Source organism: Haliaeetus albicilla, chromosome 16 (assembly GCF_947461875.1).
Source record: "Haliaeetus albicilla chromosome 16, bHalAlb1.1, whole genome shotgun sequence".
Lineage (NCBI taxonomy): Eukaryota > Metazoa > Chordata > Aves > Accipitriformes > Accipitridae > Haliaeetus > Haliaeetus albicilla.
Genome location: NC_091498.1, coordinates 32232043 through 32259407, shown reverse-complemented (window position 1 = coordinate 32259407; position 27365 = coordinate 32232043). Strand labels below are relative to the sequence as shown.

Sequence of the window (27365 nt, the reverse complement as noted above, 5' to 3'; positions counted from 1 at the left end):
CGGCAGTGCCGTGCCACGAGCTTTGTGCTGAGGCAGGTCACTGAAAACAAATGGGCAGCATAGCCCAACAGCAGCACAAGGTGTTCAACATTTGCGCTGTTCCATTTACTCTGAACCTTAATGGGCAATAAGATGGAGGCAAAAAGCCCTGTAAATTAGCTGCATTACCATGGGCTCCATTAAGACTGTCTTTTCAATTAACTAATTGTCTTTAAGCTTCAGAAAAGAGGCAATCATAATTTAACAGCGTGAGAAGAAACTATTACAAATACTGAAGTACTACTCTGGGAAGCAGAAGGAGTGAACATTGCTATGGGAATCTAAGGAGTTGCCTGTTCTTGCCCTCCTGGGAGTTTTACGCGTGTAATTTCTGTGCTCATCCAGCTTCGGTTCGTGCTTGGCTTTCCATCAGAGAACAGTTTCCTTTGGGGGAGGCCGGCACGCTGCTGCCTTCCCCCTGCCGACACCAATTCTGCACCCTCGTTGGGTGGCAGTCCCTCCTGTCAGCAGCATGGCCTGCCTTGCCCACTAAGCTGCGATCAGGAGGAGTTAACTTTTCCAGTAAACAGCCAAAAAGCGACATTCATCAACTGCCAGAGACCTGTGCTGCAGACCTGTCATCCGCCCTCCACAGAACGGTCCCGTCTGCTGCCACTCGGGAGCTGGTGCTACAGGCAAACCCCACCGACGGGTGCTTCGGAAGAGCGATCTCAGCAGTGTGGCAAACGCTGTAAGAGATGATAAACCAGCTTCCACCCCCTTGTAACACAAGGAGTGTAGCGTAACAAGACCTTTAAGATTCACAAAGGAAGGAATGGACTTGTCAGAAACCACTAGTGTAAGACTTTGAAGTATTTTCCATTGCATTTTTCTCTTACTACTTTCCTATAACTCTGGATAGAATTTTCTCCTTTTGCCAGCATTTATGATGCTGGTTTGGGTCACTGTGATTCAAAGGTGACTCCCCTTAGAGTGTAAGCTAAACAATAATCCTCCTCACCCACCAATACAAGATCAGAGCAAATAACCAGACAGGACAAAGTGACCCCTCACAGTTGTTATGCCTGCAGCTAAAAAAAACCCCAAACCAACCAGAGGTGCGCGTGTCTACTGAGACTCCTCCAGCCTGGGGCATTAATCTTCAAACACAAATAAAGGCGCCTGATTAACCTAAATTATTAAAGAAGTACATTAATAATTAAATGATTTTGTTGCAGTGAATGAAGCAGCTAACTTCCTAATGCTCACCACTGCTTTAATTAGTAGGTACTAAAAGGCAATGACAGGACAGCACTCTATTAAAATGCTCTCACTTTGGGTTTGATCAGATCTGATTTTGGCCAGATGGGCACTACGAGCTACAGCCGAGGCACACCACGTGATGAGACCGCGCTTCCCCTGCTGAACAAACACGCGTCCCAGCCGGCCTCCGGCGGAGACAGAGCGTAAAGACACGCGTGTGTAACCGCAGCTGCGTTGTAGCTGCACCAACTCGCGACAGCCCAGCCGCAGCCACTTGCTGCATTTATCAGTACGTTAAAGTGCTGCCATGGGAATTAAATAGTACAGCCAGGCATGCTCATGCTTTCACCGCATTTTATTTAACAACATGTTATTTTTCACTTATATTCAAGTGCAGAAGCTCCAATGTGTTCCAAATTTGCCCAGCACAGAGGGAACACAGGAAAAAAAAAAAAGTCCTTCCAATGGCAAACTAAGAACTTGTACTAACCTTTTCAAGGCAATTAAATAAACCAAATGAAGGTTCGTTCCTGTTTTCAAACAAGAGGTAGGGAGGCATGGGGAGAAGGAAACACTGGCAAATCTCATGGCATTAGATCCATCTCAAGAGAGATGATGAGATTGCTGCAATCCACACGGTGGAGGTTCCAGTCTGGCAAAGTCAAAGCTTCCTTAGGCCAAAGGTGGCTCCCAGCTGCTAGGCTGCAGTTAGGTGGGGTTTGGTTTTTCACAGTCTCTGTATTATTCAAAGTTTTGGAAGAGGACCGGGAGTAGGCAAATGCTGTCACAGTATCAAAAAGTCTTTCAAAAATGAGTTTGCTAGTGAGAAGAGTGTGGTTTGTAAAGGACAGACCGTTCACGTCGGGTTGCCGATCCAGCCGGCCGCACCACCATGTTCATGAACGGTTCAAGAGGTAGGTGTGCTCAGACGGTGACCTTCTCCATTACGCTGTCCGCGACGTGCACCTCGTCAGCTTGCACCGTCACTGTGGCTGACTGGCCGCAGATATGCTGGTGGTCCTTCCAGTCCTGCGAGGGAAGAGCAGAGGGAAAGGCCATGAAGAGAAAAGAGCCCTTGGAAAGTGCGCAGCCTGCAAAAGGACACTGGGCCCCAACAGAAGCCCTATTTGAGAAGCGCTTTCTCCAGCACAGCAGGACTCTACTGCTCGGCCAAACAAGACTAATGACAGACAGGAAAGGAACCACACACTGGGTCAGTATTAGAGGTGGAATCAAGCTAAGCAGAATGCTGGCTTCTCAACCCAAAAACCAAAACAGGACATCAATGTCAGTTAGGTCATGGAAATGTTACTAAAGCAGAGTCAAAACCTTGACTTAAACCCTCTCCTGAAGGCTCATTACAAGCTACCACTCCTGAAGAACAGCGCCATACAAGGGGTCTTAGTTCAGCAATGGCAGAGGAGAGGAATACAGTTCCTCCCAAGACTGACTGACTTTAACTTCCAGTCTGAACTAACAAAATACTCCTCTAGCTTCCTTGACCCAGAGGTCGCACATCACAGCTCACAAATACAGGAGGAATCTCAGGAAATCTGTTCCTGACAAGCACTTCAAACTCTCCCACCCTATTACAGTGTGGAGCACCAGCTACAGGCATGGCAGATGTCCCCTGGGAAGTGACAAGCTGTCTAGGAGGAGGACAAAAGGTGACCACTTGGTGCCATTTCCCAATGCACTTTGTAATGAGGACAACAGGGTGGCATTACTGTCCATGAGACGCCCGGAGAGGGGGCAGGTAGACTATGTAAGTTTTCTGCAAGGAGCATTTCTTCCTTCTTTGGATTTTTAATCTTTCTGCTATGCAGACAGGGAACTTGGCCACCGTTACACTTCGTTACAGGCAAAAGGAAACAGTCAAAATTCTTCAGCTACTCAATACACCCAGCCTCAGCTGATTCAGACTGAACTTGGACAGCCTGCAGAACTGTAACCCTGGCTAAACTACATTATCCTTTCCTCTAAAGCGGGGTGCCAAGGGTCTTTGTAAGGAACCTGTGCAAAACATGAAGCACAGCAGCTTCCTCCACCGTACTTCCTCATACCTGTTTCCACCTCCCATGTTCAAAATCTTACAGTTTGTCCCACTGTATCATCTGTAGCATCACAAATAATGTAAAGAGTAAGAGAACGGTGTCCTCAGTGACACAGCAGGAGCACAGGTACTGAGGAGCGTTCGGCTTACCAGGAAGCAGCAGGGAAGGGTTGTGAAAGTGCTCCCAGCTAGCTGGTCCCCACAGCTCACACAACGAGGTGTCCACACCCTCACTTCTGGCGTTACTCTGATTTTTAGATCACCTCTGAGAAGGTGCGTGCAAATCTTGGGACCTTCCCTACCCATTTGATCCAGAACCTGACCTGCAGACCTGCCCATCACTGCAGTCTTGCTCAGAGATCCAATGGGCAGGGTGGGCTGGGGGTGCTGGGGCTGCCGACCCATGCAAGGCTTGTGCTCTGCCTGCCTGTATGACACAGCAAGTTCTGCCGCCCGTTCCTCTCGCTGTGCTTACACCCATCAGGTAGCCGGCAGAGCCGTCTGGCTCTCCCCAGGGTCACACAATCCTCTCCAGACAACTGAATCTGCAACTCACAAACAAGCTTATACCTTGCGCTGGCAGAAAGTGGAGCAGTAGTTGACTTTGTGGCATCCTGTGCACTCGTTTGTTGCCTCACGACCACAGTTGACACAGGACTGCTGTGAAAATGGATGGCAAAGCAACCACGTCAGAGATAACAACAGGGAGATCACTGAAGTGTAATACAGGTGCTGTAATTAATACAACATGATGCGGGAGCAGTGGCAGAGCCCCCACTTCCCAATATATCCTCAACACACAAACACAAAACAAACAGGCCCCGTGGCTTCTGGACATGCTTTCAGAGACCCACTCTCCTCACCATGTTAGCAGGGATCACTTTGGAAAATGAAATGCACCTGTTTTCCCTTCTGGTGGGCAGGAAGCCCTTCAAAACCGTGGGTGAGACCGAGTGGTCATGGAAATCTGTCCACAATACCAGAGAGATGCCTCCCTCCACGTATCTCATCAGCCACAGCCAGGTTACTGCAGGCTTCAGCAGGAGTCAGTCTTAACCAAGGGCAGGTGTGTTCCAAACAGCCATGTACAGGCTATGCACAGGCCACCGACACCCAAGCTCTGAGTTTCTCTCAAATTGAAAGTTTTAAAGGCAGATTTGGTTGGTGGTTTTGTTTGGTTTATAATCCTGCGTATCTCTGAGAGAGGGTCTGAGGAAGGACAACAGGAGTAGGCATAAGGATGGGACCCTTCAGTTTAATCTTCCCCTGTTCTTTGAGAGGAAAAAGGGATCTGCTCCTATGGGCTGAGCAGGCTGGTTCCTTTGCCAGTCAACAGCACGACTACATAAGTGGTGTCCCAACAGGGAAACAGAAGACAGAGGAGTAAAATTAAGAAGGCTGTAACAGGAGCAAGGACTTAAACCTAGAAGTAAGGCGAGATAGGATACACAGATGAAAAATCACACCTGATTTTAAAAGATGTTTTTGTGTCTGTCGCTTTAATCTTGTATCAGTGACATCAATTAACGTAACCTGTATATTTAGGTGGAAATATCATTGAACTACCACAAAAATAAGCACTTCACAGAGCATTCTGTTTCCAACTCATTAAATTACTGACAAATCATTAGCACGTCAGAGCAGCAGTGTGAGGCTGTGACACGAAGCATTTCTCGGCTGTGAAAGTATTGCAGGTGTTTTTAGTTCCAACAGCTCCTTCTCTCTTTTGAGCACAACCAACCTAACAATCAGCACCCTGCTTAACACCGAGTACATCACACCATCTGCTCACATCTTACCCATGTACCTACAATTAACAATTGGTGTGACTGACCTATATTTGTATTCCTGATGTGCAGCCGGGGATTCAGGCCACAAAAAGGGGCTTAAAGCTGCTCTTTGGGACTTGCAAACCCTGTCCCAAAGGGATACTGGATTGAGGCTGTTCATAACCTGTACGGTATTGGAAAATGTTGAAAATACACAGAGTGTGCACTTGTACCTGGAGATCATAGAGAGACTACTGAATAACACATACACCTGTAAGGGCTTATATCATGGCTCCTGAACTAACTCAGCTCATGCTCCTATTCCGAAAGCCAGAGGGAACCATGCAGTTTTGAAAACCAGCTCACAGGACAAAAAGGAGGAGAGTTTCCTTCCTATCACACCTCAACGACAGCCATCCATTACAGCTGCAATACCATTACTCAGAGGTGAGTGAGATGACTGATTAACCTGGCCAGATGATGATAAAGGATTGTGAAAACCTGGAAGGCTTGGGAAAGGGGACACTGCTCAAACAGAGCATTAGTCCTGCTAGATCAGCTCAGATCTCTGCTAGAAGGCAAGGCCAGATACAGAATACATGACTTCTGTAGCAATGACAAAAAACTTTGCATCTTTAAATGGAACAAGACAAAGAACAAAGGACTCCTCATAAAATATGAGACATCCCCAGCTTACCTTGATGATGATTTCTGTTTTCCCATCCACATCTTCTGTTTGTTGAAATAACTGGTTCTGATATTGCTGCAAGGAAAAATACACCAGACTTGTCATTTCACAGCCAGAGTATGACGTGAGGGGTTGAAAAGGGTGCTCTGTATGGAGGGTCCTGTCACTGAGCTTGCTTCTGGCAAGCCCAAAACTGCAGTTGAAGAGGAACCTCACTCTGCCCTTACAAGAGAGGGATACTATGCCCTTATGTGGAGACAGATGAAGAAGTCTGTGAGAAAACAGCCTGAGGTGACAAACTGCCAGTTAAGCACAGCATTTACTCAAACCTCACTTTCCCCACTCCATCCAGCCAAGCACTCCTTCTTAAAACAGGTGGCTTAATTGCCACGAGGGAACTGCACCCCAAACACATGAGAGCCTAAAAAGTTAGCACAGGAAACATGAGGAAAATGCCAAGGTAATAGGGCCAAGTGTCATCTTCTTGGGCCAAATTTTGGGTCGAGTCCAGTGATCCTAATCCACTAACAGACAAAAGAGTCTGTAGGGATGGGCTTAGCCCAACAGAATGGATGAGGAAAAAAACCCAGACAAAATTAACACATGCAAGACTTTAGAAACAGCATCAAACATAACCATTATTCCTGCTTTTAATAGAAGCATAAAAGGGCTTTCAAACAGTTTTTTAATTAATCAGTCCTCTGGAGGTGACTTTTAAAGCACACTTGGGGTGTGTTGCAGATTTACTTCAAACCAGTTCAAGTCCAACTAGGTGCTGCTCCACCTATTGCCTTGCCACGCTCAGCAGCCAATGCTGCTGAGACTGGAGTCCTAAACCAAAGGAATTCAAAACCAATCCCAATTTGATTATGTGCTAACCCTGATTTAAATTTATTAGGAACAGTTAAAAAGTAAGAAAAAAGCCGAAGCCCCACCTTCAGGCAAAGCAGGTTTATCCAGGAGCACGACCCAACATATAAGGAGATTAAAGGCTTAATTTATAAGTGTCTCTATGACCTGACATCACAGTATTTATTCTCCTGTGAAATCACAACCTTCAAAACCTTTATATTACCATGACACAAATTCAAATTAAAAACTCTAGGAAGATGGAGGAGGCGGCAGGGAAACCTCTTGCTGTAGACTGCAAGGGATGTGATTGGGTTCTGCCATTGTTTGACAAATAGGCAAGACCAGGCTAATTAGCAAGACAGGACACATGCACAGCATCCCCAGTGCTTCCAGTACTGCACAGGCAAAGTGTGCATCACGTGTATGGAAATTTCAAAATTACTGCTTTGAAAACCAAAATTGTGTCCAAGCCATAAGCATTCTTGTGAAGACAGGGAATATACTGGTAAGCTTGAGATGTGGCCTCTGGCCTAAGAATCAGTCCTGCTGTGTCTCAGGAAGAAAATGACCTTGATTCTTGAGAGAATCACTAACATCAGTGAGCACTGGCCCTGGAGAAGCTGGGACTCCACGCCTCGTGCCGCAGCCTCTGCCCTGTGCCACCCCACACACAGGCAGGGAACTGGGCTGGCAGGAAACTGCAGATTCTTCAGGAAAGGTTAAAACGAGGCTTCCACCGTTAAGTGAAAGACAAATGACCCATGTTAAGAGTACTGGCCCAGGAAGACTGCATAATGTTTCTGAACTTCTTTTTAGTGAAGAAAGCGGAAATACAGATGCCAAAACATGCGGTGAGATGGCATTTCAAGCCAGTTTGAAAACCTCTGCACACAAAATCCCTGCTAGCACCGTTCCCTCTGCAACAGCCTGTACAGAGACAGTGCCAGGGCTGAACACACTGAATTCCAGTTCTGAGAAAGTGCTGCAGCTCCAGAATTAAAACCCTTCCCACCACCAGACTCCACTTCATCCTCTGCAAGTGTGGCTACTCCTGTTCCCCAGGGAGATTGCCAATGAGAAAGACATCAAGAGGAAGTCCAGCCACCACCGTCCTTGTCTGAGCCACAGCAGCTCCTCCACCTCTGCTCTCAGACCCCGAAACCTGCTGATGGAAACCACGCATTTAAACCCCCTCCTGCCTCCTTTTTATCTATCCCCATAGCGAGTCCTCTGGCTCTGCACAGACCATGGTGTGAAGAATTCAAGCCATACAGAAACTATGGAGAAGGAAAAAGTGTGATAAGAGAGAGGACCAAGCCAGACACATCCAGATCTCTCACAAAACAGCTGCAGAAGACTGGTAACCTCTAATTCTCAACTGTTTTCACTGCTACTTTGGAGTACACAAGCCATTATTTGCTTAGTAGAGCTACATTTCTTAAATGCCGACCCTTTTTAGGTTAATTTCATACTCTCCAGCCGTGAATTGTTTTAATCTTTCTAAAAAAGAATTCAGATGGTCCAGCTGTTAGCTGATTTAATCTTCCACCTTGTTTTCAAACGGGCTGGGCTCTGAAGGCATCACTGCATTACACAGAGGGCTATTTCAATTAAAACACGTCAGATTTCAACACTTGATTCTTTTAAATTTATACAGAAAAACTGTTTAACACATTTCCTGAATATCTTTATTATCTTCCAGCAATGTCTTCTGGCACAGAATTTGGTGAGTTCATGTATTGTCCCCCTCCTAAAGTTTAGCTGATATAAACGATGGCTTAATGCACACTCAAAAAAATTACATTGCCAAAGCACACAGACCTCTGTGTAAAGCACTTTCTTTAATCCATTCCTTTTGGGCCAGTCCTGCAAATTGTCAAATATCTCTTGCAAGAGACACTGAGCCTTTGTTGCCCCACTCACTCTCTTCCTAAATGTTTTTCCCTAAATCAAAAAATGCAGTAAACCCAATGTTCCGATAGTAACCAAAGGATCAGATACAGTCACAAGCTAATTAATAACGATGGTGGAGAACTTTTTTCTTAACAGCTGCATGGAGTTCTGACAGAGCAGTTGTATATAATGAATCCCCATGCAAAATGCTGCCATTCAGAAAAAGCTTACAAATATTTCGATATTTTCATTTTTTGCAATAAGCATGACGTATTCTAGAAGTTAATATAAACACTGAGCTGGAGGGTTTATGGTTTGCTTTTCTTTCAGAATGTCATTCCCGAAGACTTCTAAGTAACATAAATGTAACTTACATTTGGCATTTGCCAATATAAAGCCGTGCGCAGGCTGAGCACCAGGTGCATATGTGCCTATTGTTTACACACGGAAAGCACAAGGCTTATGGCCATCATCGTTTCTTAAACAGTCAGCTTCGTGTCTGGAACTAACTCTGTGACAGCTCTGCTTATTAACTGAGGAGTTCTCATCATCAACAGGCACATGTATATACTGCAGACAGCATATGCAACAGGAAAAGTATTTTTAACTACTTTCTTAGACTCTAGAACAATTTTGTTTCAAAAGAAATTATTGCAAAGGAGACATTTTCATAAATGCTGGAATTGTAGATTTTGGGTTTACAAATTGCCCTTATTCCCACGACTTACAAGATTAATACTTTTTTTACACAGCTTTTTACCCAGCGATCCCACCCCTTTGCAAACTGGTATGCAAGCCCTCTGTGAAGGAAGTGTTTTCCTTGTTTTAAAGAGCAGGCTCTGAGGCCCAGAAAGGCCAAGGACTTACCCAGGGGCATCTAAATAACTTGTGGCAAAGACGGAAACAAAATTTAGAAGAGATCCTCAGTCTTGAAATTTGCCTAGCAAACCACGATCCTTAAACAAATGTACAGAAATTAAAAAGGACAAAGATAGCAACAGAGTGCATGTGAGGACTTCCAAATTACAAAATTATGTGCAAGAAAGCTCTGTTGGTGAAGCCTTTAGCTCCAGCACTTTGAATCTGACCTATAGTTTCTTCAGAACAGCTAAGGATGTCACCAGACCCTGACACAGGGCATTACCTGGCTGTAACCGTACTAGTAGGGAGGCAGAGTGAAAAAATCCCCTATGTCAGAGGGGTGACAGAATGGAAGACAAGTGTATTTTTCCATATTTTCTCTAATGGCCTATGAAGACAGGCATTGATATTCCGCTACTGTACAGCCTGATGTCTAAATGCTCAGCACTTCCCAATTCAGCCCCCCAGTTGCTTTTGAGGACTCTCTATCTAGGTATTGCCATGTGTTTGGAACTGCAATTAGGGATCCAATCCTCCTGCAAAATTCAGATTAGACATGCCATCTTAAGGAAGAAAAATGACTGTAGATGCTTCTAATTTATGCTGCACTTATAATTTTTTATGGTTCTCCCTTGCTACATTAGCAGATGCCCCTCCTGCCACAGTTCCTCTCTGATGTTGGCATTTCCACCTTCAAAACAATATAAACGAGAGGAATAAAGTACTCCTAAGACTCCTTTGAATAGTCCTGGATAATACCATTAGCAAGCGTGACCAAAATGAACAGTGATGTCCGCTCTTTGACTTCACAGATAAGAACGTAAGCGTACAGGCAGCACAAACGCCTCCCCTGCTGAAAAAAAACTCAGAGCAAAAGCCTGCCTTTCACAGTTCAGAGCTCTGCAAGTTCCACAAGCACTTACCACTGCTCAGTATAGAGTACAACTTCTGGTATTTAAAGCCAAGTCAACCAAACTGCCGCTATATGGGAGCAGACTGGCTCTTCTGCGATATTTAATGAATTCCAAAGCTCATTAAATAATTATAATAAGTGAAACACAATATAGTAAATGATTTGCAGTATACAACAAAGCATGTAAGCTGTGCTTAAAAATTCTTCATGCTTAATTTACTGCTGTCTACGAAGACTGAAACAAAACTAGCATACAAGTTAGTTTTCTTACGTGTTTGCTGTTCTTGCCGCTTCTCTACTCTGCTTAAACTTGGCGCCACTTCAGCCTTCCTCTGAAGGGCAGGTAAAGACAGTGCTGTCCCAAGTGCCCTGTCTTGCTCTTCTGTCGGAAGGCAGAGGCCATCTCCCTCTTTCACAGGGGTGACAGAGGGATATGGTCAGGGATACAAACAGTTACAAGATCAAAAGTGCTTGAACTCAACATCCTCAAGAGCTGGGACACTGAACTGTGGGAATAGCTCTGCACCGCTGTGAAAACTAAAGATATGTATTAGTTACAGTCATGGCAATGAAGTTTGTGTATCCAGTTGGGAACCAGCCTGCTCCCAAGAGATTTCTTTAATCCTGCTATGTATTAAGTCACTCTTCCAGGAATTGCTGAGTCTACAGCTCTATTATAATTTAATCTGTTGTACAGCCTTTGCTCTGCAGCTCTGATACAATGACACAACCTTTCACTTCTAAATACCTAGGAACATACTGCTGCACAGAAATTCTGCAAATTGGTGGCTCTCCTACAGAGAAGCATCCACACTGCTGCATTCACTGTCTCCACTCGTGCAAATGGAGGAGGTGGTGAGAAGGTTCCCCCAGTTTGTTAGCCCTTGGAAGTTCTGTCAGTGTAACAAACACAAAGTAGTGATGAAGCACCTATTTCCTTTGTATTAAATTCATCCAGCAAAAATCAACAACCACCAAGGTAGGAAGACACCTCTTTCTCCCTCTCACATACCTTAACTGTCAAAAAAAGCAGTTTGACCACATGCATACTCAGAGTGGAAAAGAGACTTGCATTACAAATCAGGAAAACATTCATGAAATCAGAAAAGCACCTTTGACCAACACAAAAGCAGACAGCCAATTATTTGACATTTATTGTAATTGCTCCCAATGCCAGCCCTGTACCCAGAAACCCAGAGTTTTTTCCAAAAATGGAATTCACTAGAAGGAATTCAGAAATAGCTATCTGCAGTATCATCCAGATGGTTCCAGAAGCTAGCACACAGCAGCTGGCTTGAGAACTGTTATTTGGATATTTAAAAAATAGCACCATAAGCAAGTGTTTTTATCAAAATACAAAAACTGTTGAGGTACCCATTACACAGTAAGAATGGTAAGACACACGAGTTGTGTAACTGGGGATTTGGTAGTTAGTGGGAAAGGGACATCCTCTGGAAACAAACACGTGCTCATCCTTGCCTTGTAAAGTCAGCACTTTAATAAATACACAGGAGTGAATTTAACCCCCATTCCCGGGGCAAGAAGAAACTAGAATTACACTGAAGTGAGCTGGATGTGGATCAGAGGGTGAGGGGAATGGACTCTGAACAACCATTCCATAAACCACTGTAAGGATAAACAGAAGGGAAGACAGCACATAAATTGGAAAAAGAGCAGAAAGAGAAGTTAAACAAAGTCAGATGTTCATCTCTAAACTGTGTCAAAGCTTCCAAGTTTTCGGTATCCCATGCTCTACACAGCTTTTTAGCAGCAGACGGCCCAAACCTGGACAGCAGCATGAATACCCATTCTGCCCAGGCGGAAGGCAGGGAAGAATTAGACTCTCAACGTATCACACACCTGCACATCAAGGATGCAGCGTACAGAAGAGTTTAGCAGAGACAACGTGGCAAAGAATATCAAAGACGCTGCAAGGACTGTCATAGGGGTTCTCAGTTCTCAGCAAAGTCTTCCCACACACATTTCTTCAAGGTCTCTTGCTGCACACTCGTGCCTATGAATTCAGTGGAAAGCTGACGTTAGCAATAACGCCGATGGCAACAGCAGATAGTGTGGTATACAGGAAGGGAGTTCATCAGCTAATGACAATGACACCAGTTTCACAGAACATTGCCCCCCACCTCTCTCCCTCAAGTCCACACCAGCAGCTGTGGATCTGGGGGAGAAGGGGAACGCATTCAGCAGTGCATGGAGCCAGATTCAGGGTGCATGCATGAGCTGGTGTTAAGAAGAATCCAGGGTCCCTACCATGCATCAATTAAAGAGAAGAAAAGCAGGGAGAACAGGGCAGTCCTTGTAGATAATCCCTTACAGAGGAGAAAAGGGCCACTGGGTACAAGCCAATACTCCTGTAAAGCCAGCCGGCCTTGCAGCCTTACCACAGGACTCATGCGAGATCAGCTTTGCTTGCACAATGCCCAGCAAGACACTTCTAAATTTTACTGCTTATCTTCCCCATAAACTCTATGGCTTGCTGTTCTTTTTATCCCTCTGCCTCTTCGGGCCATCGAAAGCCTCTTTGATGACCCCGCTCACTTGACATAAAGAAAGCAGCCACCGCACGGCCGAACGCTCACCATCTTTCCTATACCAGGATTCAGTGCCCACGTCTCAGAAATTTAAGGATGGCTGATGGGACAGCTCAGGACTCATAACACCAAACAGTTTGTATTACTAGCCTGCTACCCACAGCTCTTGGAATCCCAGAGCACTCTATTCCTTTCCCCATGATATGAGTAACTTGGAAAGATTTCTCTTGGTAATACTGCTCTCAAGACATTGAGGAAACAATTTCTAAGGGCTACCACTGTTACAGCCAGTGACAACCAGTGAGATACTACTCTGTTCATCACTCAGCCAAAAAGATGCCTTTGGCGGAGTCTTCTCACCTCCTCTGGCATAATTACCTCTTTCCTCTCCACATCAGCTTGAATTTTTGCTTGTGTGACAGCAGCCTCACGGAAGGAGGAGCTGGCCTGTTTGGCTTGTTCAATGAGAGTCTTCAGCTGCTGGGCGGTGTTGAGCAATGAATTGACCATCTCTTCCAAGTACAGCCAGCTCCGTTGTTCCGTCACTTCCAGCCCATTCACCACCGAAGGGGATATGGCTTTGGTAGGGGTTGTGGGGGGCACCGCCAGGGCAGGGAGCGAGGTTAACACTGAATATAAAGAAAGAAAAAGAAAATTTATAGAATTAGGGCATTTCATTTCCATAAAGTGGGGGTTTGGTTTTTTTTTTTGTTGTGTTGTTTGGTTGCTTTTTTTTAAAACAGTGTCTGCAAACATTTCCAATCCAGCTGAGTTTTTGCTAAACAGACCTACCTTCTGTGACCCGAAGTGCACAGAATCGGCCTGTGCAGAACAAGCCCTTGGGGCACTCTCAAACCCAGAGGACAGAAGAACATGTACTCCTGACCCTATTGTTTACTCCGGGAAGGAATTAACACCTCCTAGCACTTTTGCAGATAAGCACAATTAAGCAGTGAAAGCAGCATTCCCAGGGACTCCACTATCATTACAATGTTCCACTTAATGTTTTCCCTTAACTATGCCTAAGTAAGGTTATAAGAAGTCATTCAATGACCCAATACTTTTCTGAAATACCCTGATGTCACTTATACAGGTGTCAATTCTGAGGCTGCAAAACTACAAAAACCAGGCACCGATCCACACCACACTCCCCTCCACACCACACTCCCCTGCACTTCCTGAATTCTGATCTTAACCATAAACCTGGCCCAAGACTGGAATAAAACCAAGACATTTATCATCACCTCAAAATTACATGTATTACAAACAGGCACTTTCCGGCTGGGTAGCCCTTTAAAAACCCCCTCAGTAACTGTAATTTCTTCGGACCCCTTCATCCTGGATCCTACCCATAAAACAAACTGTGGCCATAAAACACACACATACCACACTGAAACACCAAAAATTTTAACAAAAGGTATTCACAGCTATATGTATCTGTTTCAAATATCCTGGGTAGTCTGAACAGCAATGCTCATTGCAAGTTCTGAAACCTCGCCTTGCCTAATCCCAAAGGTGAGAGTGAATGTATACAGTCCAGATGGAAGCTTTAGTTTCAGACACTACATCTGCTGACATTTGCTTTACATTGACCGTGTTGGACCATTTTCAAGAAAGAAATTTCTTGTCTACGGCCCTTTCATCCAGAATCCTAACTACAACTCTTCACTCTTCCATAAACTAGAGTGCAACAGGTATGAAACAAAATACAACACGGAAGCCCAGTAAAACTTCTAAACATACTCCAAGGGCCATTAAAAGAAGAAAAAACCCTCCAATTACTGAGGTTTTGCAGCCTTTACTTTTTCATATCCTAACCATAACCTTAACAGTAACTGCAGTTTGTAGGAAGCCACCAGAACACAGCTAAACTCCTATTCTGGTAATCTAATCACACTCTTCTTGAACTTACCTCCAGCCCCCTCAATTATCGGGGCTCTGCAGTCCTCCCTTTCCCAAAACCTGTGTTAGAAAATTGAAGTCCTAGAAAACCAACGTCTGTCTGAGCCTTACCTTTGCAAACTTTTCAAAAAACGAACAGTTATTGTGTCACTAAAACATCTACTTTTCACAACACTAGGCTTGCATATACACTGTGAGACCACAATGTGAGGAAATTAAATCTCGATCCAGGAACTTAACAATACACAGTATAAGCTCACCACAGGCAACATTTCCAGGAACAAATGTTATCTGGCTTTAGCGGCCTTACTTTTCCAAAATTTAACTCTAACTCTAGCAATAAATACTCGCCATCTGCCATAGAATTAAGTCCAAGTCATTCATATCTACCAACAGCTGACCTCTAAATTCCTCACTAAATTGTTTACTAGAAAAAAAGAGGGCACCACCAACTTTGGGACTGTGCAGTCTTATCATCCGAAGATCTATTAATAGTCTATTTCAGGATTTTTCCTCACATCTTTAGGTAGGAGTTTCAGAATGATTCATCACACAAAAAAAGCAGTAAGTACTGCAGGCTGAGAAACCGCTTCCTTCCTGCATAGTTCTGCATTATCAGAGGAAGAGCTGTTAGTATTCCAGGCACCAAAAGCCAATTAGCTTCCTTGATTTTTAAATAGTGAGTGACACGTTCATTTAAAAAACGCAGGACCATCCCAAGTGATGGATGCTACCGCCCTCAGAGAAGCGCTGGGGAATGTAACTTCAGAAGCACTGAGCCATTTAAATCCCGTTCGCATCCAGCCGGTGTGTGCTTTCCTTTTAGAAGCATTACCCTTAACACCTCTTGCGCCTCTGCCAGGCAGCTTGTCCTCCAGCTCCCCCACTGCTGATGCTACCGAAAATAATGCACTAACACTGTCCTTGAGCATCTGCAGCATTACGAGAGAGTGCCCTGCAAACAGCTGCCACTGCTGGGTACTGACCATTGTTTTCATTAAAATGGGCCGTTATTGGAGTCAGATTCTTTTCCTTGAAACCAGAGTTAAGAAATGTACTAAGCGGGAAGTTCTTGAACAAAACAAACCAAAACATACAGGTCTCAAAGGCACTTTATTCTAGTTGACTTTATTATCAGTCTCCCACCACAATCCGTTTTGGATGTCATTACAGATACTGGCATGCTGGTCTGTCTAAGGTGGCTCCAAAATGCAAGGCAGAAACAAGCCTCAACCCTCTCTCACTGAAGGATGGGGACACAGAATAGCAAACTGCAAAGCCTAGTTAAAGACATAGAACAGTAGACACCCCATTCAGGAAAAAATTCTTCTTCACTGCACTTCAAATGGTACTTCAAATTCAACTGTAAATACTGTTCTGAAAAAAATCAGCTGTAAATACTGCCCTGAACAGCACCAGGCCAACACACTTTCCTGTATCAGGCTGCGATTCCAGTAGTTCCACCCACAGTGAACCTCTCCTTAGTAAAGCACCAGCAGATAAACAAGACTTTTGCAAGACTGCACTGAATACTGAGTATCTTCCAAGACAGCAACTAACTTAAGTGTATTAACACCTTAACCCTTTTCAAGTCATATCTGGTAGTTTTTCATGCAAGCAGCAAAAGCTAAAAGAATCCAGCACAGATTTGGAGAGAGAGATCAAGTCTCAAAACCCACAGTACTGCAGATCCCTGTGTGTTAGATGTGCAACCTTTTCTGACAGCATTGCAAGTTCACCATACAGGTAAATGGACATTTTACACTCAACAGCCCTTAATTAAAATAGTCATTTCAATCAATTGCACATGACTGGTGTAGAACTATTTGCACTTAGATATGGGTAAGAGATAAACCAGTCTCTTATCAGTAGCTGTTTGCAGAAAAGCCTTTCTCACTGCTACATTTCCAGCACAATATTTATCCCAGCATGGCATTTGATAACTTATCTAATGGGAATTACTTCCAATTCCTCATTTTAGCATAGGTATATCAGTCAAGAGAAAGTATTCACTGGTGAAAAAAAAATCAATGTTTAATTAGTAACATCACGATCTGACTAAGGCTTAAAACCAACAACAAGATTTCATTCTGGACAGAGCAGGAATGCACTGTGCTGCTCTGAATAAGTAAATAAAAGGTCATACAGAGGGGAGAACACAGGCTTTAAAAAAGAAAGACTTCAAACTGCACAAAGGAATACAACATGTTTACATGCTCTTTTCTTGATGTCTGAGAGAACAGTAACAGGGATCACAACTTGCCTGTCTTATAGCTCCTCTGCGTCAGTGAGATCAGTAAGTATCAGAGTAACTTCACAGAATCATAGAAACTGGAGAAGTAAAAGGCCTATAAATCGCCTAATCCATCTGCCAGCCAGTGGCAGAGTACTCCCTGCTGTATCTCTTGTCCAGGCTCGATAAAAACACATAAAGCAAGAGCAACACTCCAAGTCTGCAATTCCAGTTTCTTCCACACTTCCCGTTTCTATCAGTACCAGCAACACTCAAATAGCATCGTAGTTCACTTAATTTATCAGTCAGCTCTACAAATGAAAGGTCATTAAGTTTATGTAATAGAATTACATTTGAAGAGATATTTGATAATCAGTTTAACCTGTCCTATCAAACACTAAAGGGCTGATTTGTATTTGTCATTTTTCATACCATCTTTTTTTTTTTTTTACTCCAGTCTATTTGACCACCGCAGGGCAGGCTCTCACTGCCACTTCTTAACGAGCACCTATCGTTCCAGCACAAATGTCGGTGTTAAGGGATGGAAAACTGACACTGGATGTGAGAGCAGCACACCAAACCTGCCCAAAACTGCCTGCAGCATGTATCAGTGGATTCACAAAGAGATGTGGGAATTTTTAGAAAACGTTCTGTGACATAATTTTAAAGGGGATGGTCTCCTCAGATCAAAAACTAAATAAATGTTTAGCCACAGTGCCCAAGCGGTGACAAAAGCCTTGAAACAAAAGCATTAGGAAAGGCAGGGGACTGCAAGATGATTTAGGAAGCAGGATCACAACAGCCTCCTCTGGTAGAAATAAAAATTCTCAATAACAGAGTGAAAAACTTTCTGCAGAGTGGAAAATCTCCTTGCCCAAATCTTAATGACCACAAAACTCGTAAGCAAAACAGTGCAAAGTTTATTTTTCTGCCTAAATCTTTACCTTTGCTGAGAAAAAAGATAAGAGAGTAAATTCAAGCACTGCTAGCTGTGCCTCACATGACGGACATAAAACATACCAATTTTGGGATGAGATGTTGGCAGTGCAGCTTCAGGAAAAGGTGAAATCTGACAGTTGTCCTGGTAACTTGGATAGTGAGGTTCTGGGTGATTCACCCGGCAAGGCTGCTGGACATTGGTATCTTGAACTGCAGAAGAACAGCATTATGAATCACTGTATAACACAGCTGTCAGGCATTTCTTATGCTTCTTTCACCCATATTTTTTTTACTTTTTATACAAGGTCCTACAGTCTATAACTCCAGGGGTTGCAAATGAGAAACAGTAGCATGATCTTACACAGTTAGCAAGCAAGGCAACCTTGTACTGATTTCGTCTCTCTCTGCTTTAACTTTTAAAGGCAAAGGTTACTGCTGGCTTCCCTCCTGCATACCTATATATTTACAACAATCATAGGACTCCAGACTACGGTTCTCAGAGCAGGACAGTTCCCTCAGCAGAGCTCACAACCCCATGTATGAATTAAACGGAAAAAACTGAAAAATATGTCATGCATTTATATTTTGATTTATTCTGGCATTTTTCAGCATTTATTCAGCACTTTTCACTTAGTTTCAACACTTGGCTAGTTTTCTTTTTTTTGGTAGTATTCTAGGACAAAGGAGGAGTGAAAAAAATGGCAGAGATGACCATAAAACCCTAGGAATCAGCAGAGGTTGTACATTAGCAGCTGCAACATCTGGACAAAACTTCTAACTTCTTTTGTGCACCTGGTAAGATTTCAAGCTGCTGAAATCATTTCAAAGGAAGGACAGCAGGTTACACATAGCCTCTCTGTAAGCTCTTGAGAAAGAAATCCTTCATGCAGCATTCAAAATGCTTCTTTCTATAGCAACGGGTGTCCAAACCTTTTTTCCTCCTTCTCACAGATGTCTAGCAGACATACACCTGAACTCTTACCAGTGGCTCCAGTGAAAACATCACCCTGGGACGGACCTTCCGAGATAATTGCTGTGGCTTCCACTGTCGATGTACGGTCAAATGTCAGAGCACCGGAGGTAGTGATCTGTCCAGAAGGAGTCACGGTGACTGGAAATATTAGAAGTACTTTCATAATTAACACTCAGCGCGGAGGCCTTGGTTGTTTAGCTGTTGATACCCCTGTTCTGAATCATCTGATGTCAGAGAACTCACAGATCATTAAATGGCCTTTGATAATCCAAGTTTGGATCATGCCTATGACCAACACAATTGGAAATGGGAATAAAAGTCCCATTTGGCTTCCAAAGGCACTGCTGCCCTCCTGCAGGCCTCTGTTTATTCTCTGGGTGTACGAGGCCAGAATGTTCACTTACAACATACTGCCTCCCAAATCACTACCTTTTCAGTTATTATATGAGCAATAACTTAACACCTGCCATAAAGGTTCAGTGGGGCCACAAAACCCATCAGTTTCTGGCTGATCCTAATTTATTACGACTTTAGCAAGGGTGGTTCTTACTATTTAAATCAACATAAAAAATCTGTGGATTGCAACTAATTCTATGACAGTTTGGTTAGCTGGACAATTTTAGCTGTCTATCTACACAGAGTGATAGATTGATTGGCCAATGCAAGGAACAAGTCACAAAATCCTTTTGGATTAATATACTTGAGTGGCTCCAAAATATTTAAAACCCTTTTTTAAATAGGATTCATTAATTTGGCGCCATTAACTGGTAATGGGCTGATACTGTGGCACACTGCTCAGCCAGAAGGTTCTTTTCGCAAACAACAATTCAATTTTAAGACACTGAGGGTACAGATTCGTGTCTGGTGAAATATGTGGCTACTACCAAAACAAGAGGTCCTCCTCTCTCCCGATGCCAGCATGAGCAAACATACCACCTCACAGTATCTCACATTAACTAACCAATGAAGATTAAACCTCTTTGAGGGATAAAAAAACCCGCAGAACTCTATAGAATCCTTGTATTTCTCTTCCTGCTGCTGGTAATCTAATCTTACTTTTGGCTGTTCTTTTTTTGGATTTCTGTTGCTTCCTCCTCAATTCACTTTGTAATGTTACCATCCAGATGATGCTAGTGTGATGAGAGCAGGAGGACACATGAATGTGATGGGAACGTGTGAGCTGGATGAGCTTGCTAATTAATTTCTGTCCTCACACAGATGGTTTGACGATCAAAAACAGTAAGTAACAAAGCATGTCCTGAATGTTAGAGAGGAATTTGCAGATGAAAGCATCACCTTCTGCCTCTTTCATTAAAAACTTTCAGGCTCTGGATTTCATTCCAGCTGCTTAGAGCCTACTTTTCTATGTATTTCAAGAAATAGCACAAATGTTACTCCATAGCGCCCACCAGCTTCTCAAGGACAAAAATCAAGCTCAGGGGATGGCATGGAGATTTCCAGCAGAGCAGAGAAGGCCCAGCCTTCTCCTCAACCTAATTTTAACAGCAGGCAATTTCTCAATTGTCATTTGTGAAAAACCTACTTGAAACCCACTACAGATCAAGGCCAGGACTCCACAACTTCCCCTGCGATGCCAGGCTGAGAGAGCAGGTAGAGGAGGGAAATATAATCCAGACCTCTCTCAGAACAAAATATGAACCCTACTGCTCACTGCAAAAGGATGTTAAGATGCTTAAAACCGAGTCTCCTGGAGGTCTTGAGTTGCACTTTTTCCTACTCAGCTTGCAGTTGCAATGTGGCAACACTGTGCTAGTTTCTACAAAATAGGAAGTGAAAACAGCTAAAGACGCTTAGCCAATAAAACTATCCAGTGAAAAGGAAGTGGCAAAAAAATAAGACATTTTCCTCAGTTGGCTAGTTCCAAGGGGCCACTGATAGACATAAAACATCTAGTGTGGCAATTCTTCATCAAAACAGGTAAGCAATTTTTACCAAAGAACCTACATGTAGTAGCAGCTGTCGCAGGAAGCAGAGTGATGTTTTTGGGGCAATCCTTCTTCACTGGAGTTGCAGGCATTTCATTTTCTTTTTTCCGCCTTTTATATGGTACAAAGAGTCGTACAGGACCACTCTAGGCAAAACACATACCAAAAAAATGAGAAAGAAAAAAGGAAAAGGCATTAGCTGAGGCATCTCTTTGGGGACTTTGGGTTTACTTCTCATCTTTCCAGATGCAGCTAAGGTCAAACAGCATGTATTCCCACACAAGATGTGTGTTTGCAACAATTGACCAAAAAGCTTCTACTCCTCCAGACCAAAAGAGCTCTGTGAAAAAAAAGTTACGCTCAGCTCCCTCCAGCTGAAGAGGTACAGATTCAGCATCTTCCCACTATTATTTAAGGAGCAGAACTGGTCAAATAATTGACTGCCGGCCAAAGTGGTGGAAGAAAATAGAACAAGAGTGAGGAGAAGACAGGAAATGGTTACTTTCAGGTCTAGGAAACAAGCAAATCATCCAGTTCATAGCAGAAAAGAAATGCAAAACATGACTTCAAGTCAAGCTAAAGACTTCTGGCTTCCAGGACTTTAACCTCATTGTTGAAACAAACAAACAACAAACCAAACCCCAAACCAACCAACCAACCAAAAAACCCAAGCAGTTTAATATGAAAATATAGATCCAACACAGAGTATTACATTACTTCCTTACAAAAACATTTTTCCAGCTCAAAAAATTGTGAAATTTGAGTAAAAAAATCACAAATAGCTTTGACATCTCCAAAAGGCATTTTACATAAATACATTCTTTAGATAAGAAAAAAAAGAAGAAAAAAAGCATTAACTATCTCACAGTTTTACTGAGGCTGCTGTGCAATAGTGCTAGCCGTTCCTTATCTCCTTTCTTTATGAAGCATGGACAAAGTACGCTGCAACTACAGTACTCGTGAACATTTCTAGGACACTTAAGACCTGCTCGCAAATGGCTGTGGCAGCTTGACTGACTGTTTGTAAACTAACAGATATAAAACCTACAACTCACCAGAGTCATGTCATCACAGCAGGCAGCACAAGTACAAGAGGCAGCATGAGGATTTAAAATCCCATCCTGAAATTAGAAGATTACTAGTTCAGCATTAGTCACCAAAACCACCAAGAGCACGACTGTATTCTGCTAAAAGATTCAGACAGCTCCCAAGAGACGTACCCATTCCCTCCTAGGGATTCTATGCAATAACAGAGAGGCCAGCTCCTCTACATCATGGTGACGGGGTGAGCAGATGGGAAGACAGTGAAGGAAGAACAAACAATTTTCAAAACAAAAGGCAAGAATATGTGAATTTGAGACTTTGTAAACTTTCTGCCCAAGCAGAAATCAACCATAATGGCAATGCCAAATTCTCCATGAGACTCCTGGACACTGCAGGAAGTAAAGGACCCAAAGCAATCCTCAGTAAATGGTGCAAGTGAAGAATATGTTTGTCAGGCTAACAGAATTAAGCAGATCGGGATATTGGATTACAGTATCATGGGTGAGAGCTCACGTCTCAATTTCTGCGATAGAGCTCAAGGCTGGACTTCATCCTGCATATAAATTCCTTTTCAAGTATAAGCAAGATTTGTATCATGCTATTTGAAAACACATCTAGAAAAATTCCTCTCACATCACTGATTCTCAACCAAATCAAAATGTTGCTTCCGAGTTGCCCCACGGCACCATCACACATCACTCTGCAGAGGCAGCACGCACGGCTTGGACTGCAGCGCTGGGCAGACTCTGTCCAGACTCCACCTGTCCCTTCCAGCAGAAAGGAGGAAGCAAACTTAACCTTACGTGAATAAGGCACTGCAGTGGCCTCCCAGCATAGCGGATGCTCCTCTTCCAGTCTTTGCTGCTGGCTCGTCCCGCCATAGCTTCAAATTCAGTGGGGCTGTACCAGTTGTCCCCTTGCTTAATGCACCTACCACGGCCTCCTGAAATAAAACAGAAGAAAGACATTGTTAGCAAAGGTTAAGAATCATCTTGCCACTTTCCCAAAGAAGTAAATACTGAAACTGCTGGACAAAATAGCAGTTAATCTATAGCAATCACCAGATATGCCCATCTGCTACTTCTCATCACCCTAGGATAACCATGCCCATTTATTATTTTGGCTGTGACAATGACGGTGCACGTTTGGAGAGCTCCGACTTTGGGCCTCACCAATGCATCAAAAGGCTAGAAAAAATTACTCATCCACAAGAAGGATAAGTCTTTCTTGGATAAACATGAATTTAAGCCCTTCCTTAATTTGCACTTAAATTTCTAATCTTTCTGGTCATGAAGAAAACAGTCTATCCATGAAGCAAGCACTGTGCTGTGCAGTCAGGCTTGCTGACAGACAATTTCTGCTGCTGCTTCTTCAGTTTTCCCACAGAGATAAAAGAGAAGAGGAGGGGCTAAGGCAGCTAAGGAGTCCCATCAGGAGACAAGCGCTCTATTTTCTGTTCCAGCAGGGATTCTGTAGAGCTTCATAGAAACACCGGTCTACTTCTGAGACAAAAAGAACGTTAGAGAGGTCCACCTACTACCAGGGAGACTCACTGCACAGCAGCCTGTATCTTCACAGATTTAAGAAAAAAAAAGTTTGAAAGCCTCTGAAGAAAGAGCAAAACAGAAAAGAACAATAATATCGAAAGAGACTAGGCTGGCTAGGAAACTGTCTTTTTTTTCCTTACAATCGGCCCTCAAAAGTAGCCTGATTAAAAGAAGAGTGCACCAAGTGAAGAAGGAGCCGTCACACTTCCTCACCCAAGAAGGCTGTTGTTACCTGAGCCGAGTCTGTTTTTATAGAGAATGCCACTGATATTCCGGCATCTCACCGGGAGCTCGTTCTCATACACAGACGGGTCCCAGTTATACTTGGTTCCAGTTTTTTCTTGGACGGATGTTAAAGGGGTAGGAGGAGATTGCGGTCCTTTGAAAAAAAGAGAAGAAAGGTGACAGCAACTAAAAAGCACACTGACTATACCTTCACACGCTCAGCTCGGCTAGGGCAACAGCGTCAAGTGGTTAACTGAAGCAGCTGACACCTCTCCACAGCAATGTGAGTTACACGGTGCACCACAAAAAATTCAGCTTGAACGTTCTGAAAATGACTGAAAATAAAGCAAACTGCATCTTAGGCAACACGATCTAACTGCGCATTAAGCGCTGAGGTTGTAACCTGCAGTGGTGTAAGCAGCTGGCTGGATCTTCCCCTTCCCTGAGGCCGATCCTGTAACGTGTTTTGGACTGCTGAAGATTTGCCATGCCATCTTGTGGGCAGAAAGGAAACTGCCAAGCAGCCGTGAACAAAACCTTAGCAATAAAGACACCAGCTATTGTGACGCTTAAATATCGGCAAGCGCCCTGAATGGAGATAAAACTATATTCAAGGACCCTTTAAAAAGAACCCACATGCAGAATTAGAAGACTCATATTTTTATTATCGATATTAAAATGATCCATCTGCCTTTGGGGGTGGGATGGGTGTAGAAAGGCATGTGACAGCCCAGCTGCAGGGCAAGATTTTTCAAGAAGCTTATTTGCAAGGGTTAGGGCAAAGAATTAGAAAATGAAATATATTTCTGACAAAAAAAACCCGAAAAAGCAAGTATTCTTCTACTGCCAAGAAATACAAGAAGTACCATGTGAAGAGGGGACAAATGATCTTTATAAGGTAACTGCATAATATTATTCACATAATGTTTTTTAATCCTAGCAACACAATTAAAATGGAGAAAAAGCAACCCCTCCGGGAGAATGACACTTCAAAAACAGATTGCCTTATACCTGGTGTGAGAGGTGCTGATGGCCCCTTCAACCCTGTGGTTTCTACAATGCTGCCGTCTGTGTGAACCACAATGAGAGTGGCTTTTTCAGTATTCAAGCTGTCCCCAATTTGGAGGGCCGTTCTCCCAGACTATAGAAGAAATAAAGAGTTTGAATTGATTGAGTTAAAATACTACCATATTTTAGTGTTCCCCCAAATCTTCTCAAAGGCACCCTAAAACACCAATCGGTATGGCAGTTATAAGGTTTTTGAGGTTTCAGCCAACCAAATTCAAAGCTTATATGTTCTAGGTCATCTGTTCCATTACAGAATGGGTATATGGGGGTGGAAAGGTAAAAAACCTCTTGAAGTGATAAAGAAAAAACTGTATGTCCCCCAGCTAATGATTTTGTGGCTTAAAGCCTGTATACTGCAATGAAAACATACCTTTGACCTTACTACAGCTCGAACACAAACTGAGCTCTTCATTTACACTAAGAAAGTACCTGGGACTTTGCTAAGGCCCTCAAATGAAAGAACAGACTTACCAGCACATGTCCTGAAATTGAAGCTGCATTTGCCACTGATGTAGTGAAAACATTGTCTGCGGAGGCACCAACATTGGCTACTGTCACTGTGGTGACTTCTGAAATGTAAACCAGACATGGAGTTAACATTCTGCTGTATCCAGAGAGCCTGTTAAGACAGCTAAACATCAAAAAATATAATTGCATTTCCTTCTTCCCATTCAAAATTAATTTTATTTTACATGACGACTTTAAGTTGTTATAAACACAACCATACTGATTTTTATTAAGCTTTGGGCTGAATGTGCTTTAACCTCCTTGTGACCGTAACAGTAGTTATCAGCATGGGATGAACTAAGGGAAAAATGAATATTGCATCTGTACTAAAAAAACCCTCAAACTGTGATGTTTTTTATTAAAAGAGGGGTGGCTGGCAAACATCAAGATAAAGAGGACAACTGGCTCTCTCTCTGCCATATATTAATTTCTAGGGAGCCATTACCTATAAGCTTGGTCTGGTTAAAAACCGTCCAAACTTACAGCCAAATGTTTCTATGATGCGTAGCATATCTGACTGCATAGCTAAAATCAGAGGTTTTGCAGTACCACACACGGGGCAAGAGTGAAAAAACAACACTGAACGTCACATGGAGATACCCATCTAGGTACGAAGGGCTCTGAAATTCTCTGCCTATAGGAGCTTGCCTTCAAAATTCTGCACATTTCAGGGCACTTTGTTCACGGGACAGTGGGTCAAAGTAATTTTGGATGCACAGAAGCATCTCTTGCTCATTTTACTTTACGTTATGTAGTGTGGACGCGAGGAGCGTGTAATTTCCTAAGAGCGCGGGGGTGACTCGAGCCTCAGCTCGGACCCGCCATTTCTTCACCTCACCCCCTGAGGTAAATGACTGCATGTGTAGGCCGGACAGGCGGCAGCGCTGCAGGGAGCGGGAGGGGGGGACCAACGGCCGGGGCTGCCGGCTCCATCCCCGGCAGACCCGACCTCCAGAGGTGTCTGTGGGGCCGAGGGGCAGGGACTCTCACTGCGGGGCAGGAGCTTCCCCGTCAGCCCCGGGCAGAGCGGCCGGGGCGGGAAAACGCTGCCGCCGGGCTGAGGCGACGGGGGGGGGAGGGGGCTGAGGGGAGCTGCGCATGCGCACTCCGCCCGCCCTGACCTGCGAAGGCGGCGGCAGCGGCCTCGTCGGCGCTCGGCAAGGGTTCGGTTCCCATCTCGATGTGCTCGGCATCTGCCGCCATCACCGTCACCGCAGTCACCTGCGCCGCCGCCGCCGCCTCCTCCTCCTCGGGCTCCGGCTCCGGCTCCGCCTCCGAGTCTGAGTCCGAGGCCGCCGCTCGCTGCGGCGACGGCTGCTGCTGCTGCTGCTGCTGTTCGGGTCTTTCCGCAGCCGCCACTGCGGCTGCCGCCGCCGCCGCTGCCGCCGCCTCCGCTAAGCCCAGCTGTTTCGCCGCCGAGTCGGCGTCCTCCATCCGAGGCGGCCGGCGGGCGGGGGGGAGCCGAGCCCGCCCGAGCGGGCCCCAATGCCCGCCGCTGCCCCCCCTCCCCCCCCCGCCCCGAACGCCGCCGCTGAGGAGGGTCCCGCGGGGGGGGGGGGAAGGGAGGGGGCCGCGGGGGGGGGGGGGGTCCGGTCCTCCGAGGTCACTGGAGCGCTTTTCGGCGGGCGGCCGAGGGGTGCCGAGCTCGCCCGAGCGCTTCCGAAGGTGTTCCCCGGGCGGAATCGAGCGTTTCCGAACCGCTTCCGATGGTGCCCGAAGTGTCCCGAGTCTTTCCAGGCCTCGTCCGAAGGCGATCGATGGTTCCCGACGAGCGGGGCCCGCGTTTCCTGCCGGCTGGCCAATCCCAAGGCAGGACGCAGCCGAGCCCGGCCGAGTCCGTGGAAGCGCGGCCCGAAGCGATACCTGACAGATCGGCTGGGGAAGCCGAGCGCGCCCGAACAGGGCCGAGTCCCCGAGCGGTCCGGCCCAGAGGGTCGAAGAATCCCGAGCTCGCCCGAGTCTTTTCCGATCCTGCCCGAAGGCGGGTGAGGCGGGCGCGAGGAAAGCCGATCTGTTCCGAGTCCTCTCCGATCGCGTCCGAATTCCCCTTCGCCGGCCCGAACGGAGACGCCCGAACGGGCAGAGCCCGAATCCGCCCGAAAGCGACCGAACCGGGCCGAGCGCTCCGATCTCACCCGAAGGCAGAGGGGGCGGGGTGGGG

General features: G+C 44.8%; 1 protein-coding gene across 3 annotated transcripts; it reads right to left on the bottom strand.

The window, feature by feature from the left end:
- Positions 1-1579: 1579 nt before the first annotated feature.
- Positions 1580-27363, bottom strand: DEAF1 (DEAF1 transcription factor). Of its 3 annotated transcripts, none has more exons than XM_069804344.1 (13): positions 26326-27363; positions 25169-25266; positions 24641-24770; positions 23637-23783; positions 22661-22800; positions 21869-21934; positions 20833-20959; positions 18877-19005; positions 17976-18104; positions 13199-13449; positions 5762-5827; positions 3866-3955; positions 1580-2271 (listed from the first exon to the last, which is right to left on the bottom strand). In XM_069804344.1, the coding sequence occupies exons 1-13, from the start codon at positions 26636-26638 to the stop codon at positions 2167-2169; spliced, it is 1791 nt and encodes a 596-aa protein (XP_069660445.1). In that variant the 5' UTR covers positions 26639-27363; the 3' UTR covers positions 1580-2166. The 3 variants fall into 3 exon arrangements, with proteins under 3 accessions (XP_069660445.1, XP_069660446.1, XP_069660447.1); XM_069804345.1 differs by having other exon boundaries at positions 3866-3952; XM_069804346.1 differs by lacking the exons at positions 1580-2271; positions 3866-3955; positions 5762-5827 and adding an exon at positions 11747-12285.
- Positions 27364-27365: the final 2 nt, after the last annotated feature.